This window comes from Priapulus caudatus, unplaced genomic scaffold, assembly GCF_000485595.1.
Source record: "Priapulus caudatus unplaced genomic scaffold, Priapulus_caudatus-5.0.1 Scaffold895, whole genome shotgun sequence".
In the NCBI taxonomy this organism is placed as follows: Eukaryota; Metazoa; Priapulida; class Priapulimorpha; order Priapulimorphida; family Priapulidae; genus Priapulus; species Priapulus caudatus.
Window position 1 is genome coordinate 48,236 of NW_014577956.1, and position 4,689 is coordinate 52,924.

General features: G+C 44.1%; 1 protein-coding gene across 1 annotated transcript in view; it reads left to right on the top strand.

The window, feature by feature from the left end:
* The window catches only part of LOC106814266, a 3,512-nt gene extending 2,227 nt beyond the window's left edge, over positions 1–1,285 (top strand). Inside the window, 2 exon segments of the mRNA XM_014818563.1 lie at positions 737–855; positions 1,067–1,285. Of these exon segments, the coding sequence (XP_014674049.1) occupies positions 737–855; positions 1,067–1,285 (338 nt within the window).
* The last annotated feature ends 3,404 nt before the right edge of the window (positions 1,286–4,689 follow it).

A 4,689-nucleotide genomic window follows, 5' to 3' on the forward strand; every position in this document is an offset into this window, starting at 1 on the left:
TTTTTTTATCAAAACTGGACTCAGACTCGGACTCGGACTCGGGTGGTGTGGACTCGGACTCGGGTGGCGCGGACTCGGACTCGGACTCGGACTCGGACTCGGGGGGTGCGGACTCGGACTCGGACTCGGGGGGTGCGGACTCGACTACAACACTGGTATTATGTGAATTGAATGAATAGGACTGATTATAGTGTTGGAAAGGAAAGATATTAAACAAGACTTTGTATTTGCAGTGATAGAAGACTCAGATGATGACGTTGTAGAAAAGGGTAAGCTAATTATCTTTAACTTATTATGATACAGCTCCCTGTAAGTGAAAAAGAGACGTTAGGAGGCTTAAGTTTCTGAAGTCTTTGGAGCATGAACCTCTTGACTGCTTACACCCTATACTGAACAGTGTTGACAAAGATGTGGATTTTCCTTCAGTCAGCAAACCTATTTTACCAGATGAAGGCACAGACAGTCTAGCTGGTAGGTTGATGCATCATTTTCCGTTATATTTTAAGCTGCTCCCTTTATCAAGGTTTTAGGTCCTAGATAAGAGGACTTGAGATTGGAATTCTTTTTAATTTTGACAGTTTTATCCCATTGTTGCACAATTATGGTTTTCCATCAATTTAGTTTTAAACTGACTGGTTTTCCCTACTGAAATTGAAATCTTTGTTACATTAAATTTTTTTGTAGAACAGAAGCAAACTCAAAGACTCCCCGCACTTGAGAAATCTTTGGTTTTCAGATGTGTGCAAAGTGAAAGACGAGCTGGAGATAGATGTATTGATAGTGGCAGATTATTTATGGTGTTTCCAGAGTGGGCGTACCATAAGGATAGGTCAACCAGTTGCAGTAGAAACGAAGGTAGGATGGGTGCTGTCAGGGCATTTGAAGGGTAGAATCAATAGGGACGGTTCAGGAACACAAGTGAACCTTATATCCAGGGAGAATGTCAGGTCAGAGCAGGATAGTATAGACAGGGATATCCATAAGTTATGGGATTTAGAAACCCTGGGAATTAGAGAGTGAGGATGTAAGTGAGAAGTTTGCTGATACCATACGATTTACTGGGCAGAGGTATTCAGTGAAATTGCCATGGAAGGAGAGCCACAGAACGCTGCCAAGCAACAGTCTAGGAAGAATGAAAAGCCAGGTTAAGAGGCTGAAGAGGGAGCCAGAGATACTAGAAGAGTATGATGCAATAGTTAAAGAGCAGCTAAGTTCGGGTATCACAGAAAAGGCGGTTGATCTTGAACCAAGAGGAAAAGTTCACTATCTGCCACACCAGTGTTGAGATTTCAGGGGGGGAGTGAAGAGTTGTGGAGATTTCAGGGGGGAATGACGCCATACAACCAGAGACCGGCCACCGCAACAGAGGTAGGAAGGTTTTCCCCAGCGACACAAACGAGCGAAGGGGAAGGGGGTCCCATATGGCTACCAGATGTGGGAGATCAGGGAGTTGCGACATCACGTACACGCGCAGTGAGAGAGAGCGGCGCCGGCAGAGCACGTGGCAGACAGGGGGGTGTGGTGCTCAAACATACACTGGACTAAGGGGGGTTGCATCACCTGTACACGTGTTAAGCAAGGGACGGGACGGAGAGGCACGGGACAGGGAGGTACTGCCAGGTTCCTACGTCATCGCAGGCCCCTATATAAGCAGCCAAGTTCCAATGGTAAAATCAGTCAGTCTTCGAACGGACACGAACGAACGAACGAACGAACGAGCAAACGAACGAACGAATGGACACGAACGAACGGACACGAACGAACGAACGAACGAACGAACGAACACGAACGAATGAACGAATGAACGAACGAACGGGCAGACAAACGGACAAACGAGCGAGTGAGGGAGAGCACGCACACACACCGTCGGAGGGTGAGCCCTGCGAGCCGGATAACGCCGAGAAGGTATACCTTATATATATACTAAGGAAGCTATAGCCGACACACGACAGGGAGACACACTGACAACCCACGAACTCGCGCCGAGCCGCGCAGCGCACGACCGGGAGAGACAGAGACGGCTACAATATTAACCTGTAGAATAGCTAAGAGAAGTAAACGTGTAATCGCCTAACGAGATAACGTAAACGTGGCACGAGCAATATATATTATATATATATGTATATATATCTATACGCTATATTCGAGATACTTGCAGTGAGTGTTGTGTTATCCATGTTATCCGTATATGATGAATAAATCCATCAGTTGTATAAATACTATCTAAAGACTTGCGTTCATTTCACTCTGGGTTTTCCTGCTACTGCATCACCGTCATACCTTCGCGGTAGGAGCGAAAAATGATCCCGAAACAAATAAATTCCACGTGCTAACCACAGCGCGTAGGAAAATCCAGTGTGGTCACCCCTAGGGCCACTACACCAGGAAGTAATACGTAGGGAAGCAGCAACAACGAAGCTGCGGATCGTATATGATGCGTCAGCAAAAGAGAGTGAGATGGGAACCTCACTAAATGACTGTCTGCATGTGTGCCCCACACTTAACCCGCTACTCTACAAGATTTTACTAAGGTTCAGAGAAAATAAAGTATGCTTGGTGAGAGATATTGAAAAGGTATTTCTGTTGATAGAGGTAGATGAAAAAATCGAGATAGTTTGAGATTTCTTTGGCCAGTAGATGTACTGCAAGGAAATATGGAGGTAGAGGAATATCGATTTTGTCGTGTAGTTTTCGGGGTGAATGCATCGCCGTTTTTGCTATACGCGACACTGCGGTATCATATATCTAAGTATGCAGAGATGGATAAGGAATTTGCCAGGAAAATGGTAGAAGGGTTCTACGTGGATTACCTGGTAACAAGAGAATGTACTGCTGATACTGCCTATATGCTTTATGAGAAGGCTAGAGATGGCGGACGGGGGATTTAAACTTAAGAAGTGGGTGACTAATGATCGAGAGTTGAGAAAAAAAATACAGTCAGAGGACACTGTTAGTTTGCCCAACTGTAAGGCGAGTAGGTTGGATGAAGAGGAATCGTATGCAAAGTCAAGCTTAGCAACAAATGGGTGTGCAAAAGGTCATAAGGTCCTAGGATTGGACTGGGATTACGAAGCAGATAGCATCAGATTAGAGTTCGGACCGGTTGCTGAGAAAGCTGAGAATTTACACACACACACGCACACACGCACACACGCAGACACGCACACACGCACACACGCACACACACACACTGTTCTGTGGGAGTAAATTTCGGGTGGCGCTTCCTCTCTGCCATAGCATTAGTTCTAGAGCTATCTCTGTCACAGCGCTGTTGCTTATGTATATGATAGAACGTAACCTAGCAACTGCAACACATGTTTGTAGTTATCTGCCAGCTGACTGCCTGCTTTCCTCCGCTATTTAGCGGAGGCATAGCGGAGCGTTTGTGAAACAAGAGTTATCCGTTCTCTAAGTTCTCCGTTATGCCTCTTAACGGCGAACTTTAGCGAACGTTAGTGAAACGCGCCCCTGGTGAGGCTGCAAAGAGTATGCAGGTGATAGACCGCTCGTCCATCATCCATGCCCATGATCATGCTCTGTCATTGCCTGACCTGGCAACGCATCTGGCCGAAGGTTTTATTGCTGGGCATAAATGCTATCACATTACAAGAAAAATATGAGGAGGCCTAGGCTATGTCAAATGCATGCATTTCATTCCATCATTGCAAAATAAAATGTTACTTCTTCAGTTACTGTCGACCTGTGTAGTGTTCTCTTCTGTTCACTAATTTTTAATTACAAAATGGATTCAAATTAAAAAAAACAGTGGCTACATGTAGATGTAGGCCTACATGTAGCAACTGATGAATTTATATTATTGAAGGATGTTGGAGCAATGAGCGATATTAATATTCTATGCATTTTCGTGAATTTCCTTTTAGCTACTTTTTGCATCACGATTTTTTCGGATGAAGGATTCCTTTTCGATCTAGACGGCGTATTTTCAGTCACAGCTTCAGATGTAAGGGTAAGTAGACTACATATTTTTATCACGCAGAATCTTGAAAAAGAACAGAATTTATCTGCAATGCTCAATTTTCACGTGGGGACAGGATTCCCCCTTCGGCATGTCACAAAGCAAACATGTTTCCTGGCCGGGGTCGAGGTTGAAAGCCATCTTGTTTTGTGGGCTAAATGTCCCTGTTTCCAGGAATCGATGACCTAACTGCACTGGTTAACCTGTGGGTGTGGTCTTGGTGCATGTACACATGTTCTCGTTTAAGTTATAATTTCTGGCGGCCAAGCCAAAAATCAGATAGGACCGACATTTGGTCTGTGAGTTATTCCATAAAGAAATAAACCATAAAGGATCAAGTCCCAATCTTGATTTTACCATATTTTATTGATTCAAACGTCTCCCCTGACGTCAGTTGTGAACCGATTTTTATTATTCCTTTGATAGATCTCGGTCATCTGAAACAAATTTCATCAAAATCCGTCCAGGCGTTCCGGCACGATAATTCGCTTCACCATAGCTCGCTCTTGAAGATTTATGGATTTATGGAGCTTACATTTTTCACATCACATTCGATATCTCCATAAATACTGGACGGATTTTGATGACAGTTATACTATTTTATTTAGATTACCTAGATCTATCATATATAAAGGAATAATAAAAATCGGTGCACAACTGCCGTCAGGGGAGATAGTGCAGCAGATAACCACAACCATTGTGCATTTTATGAG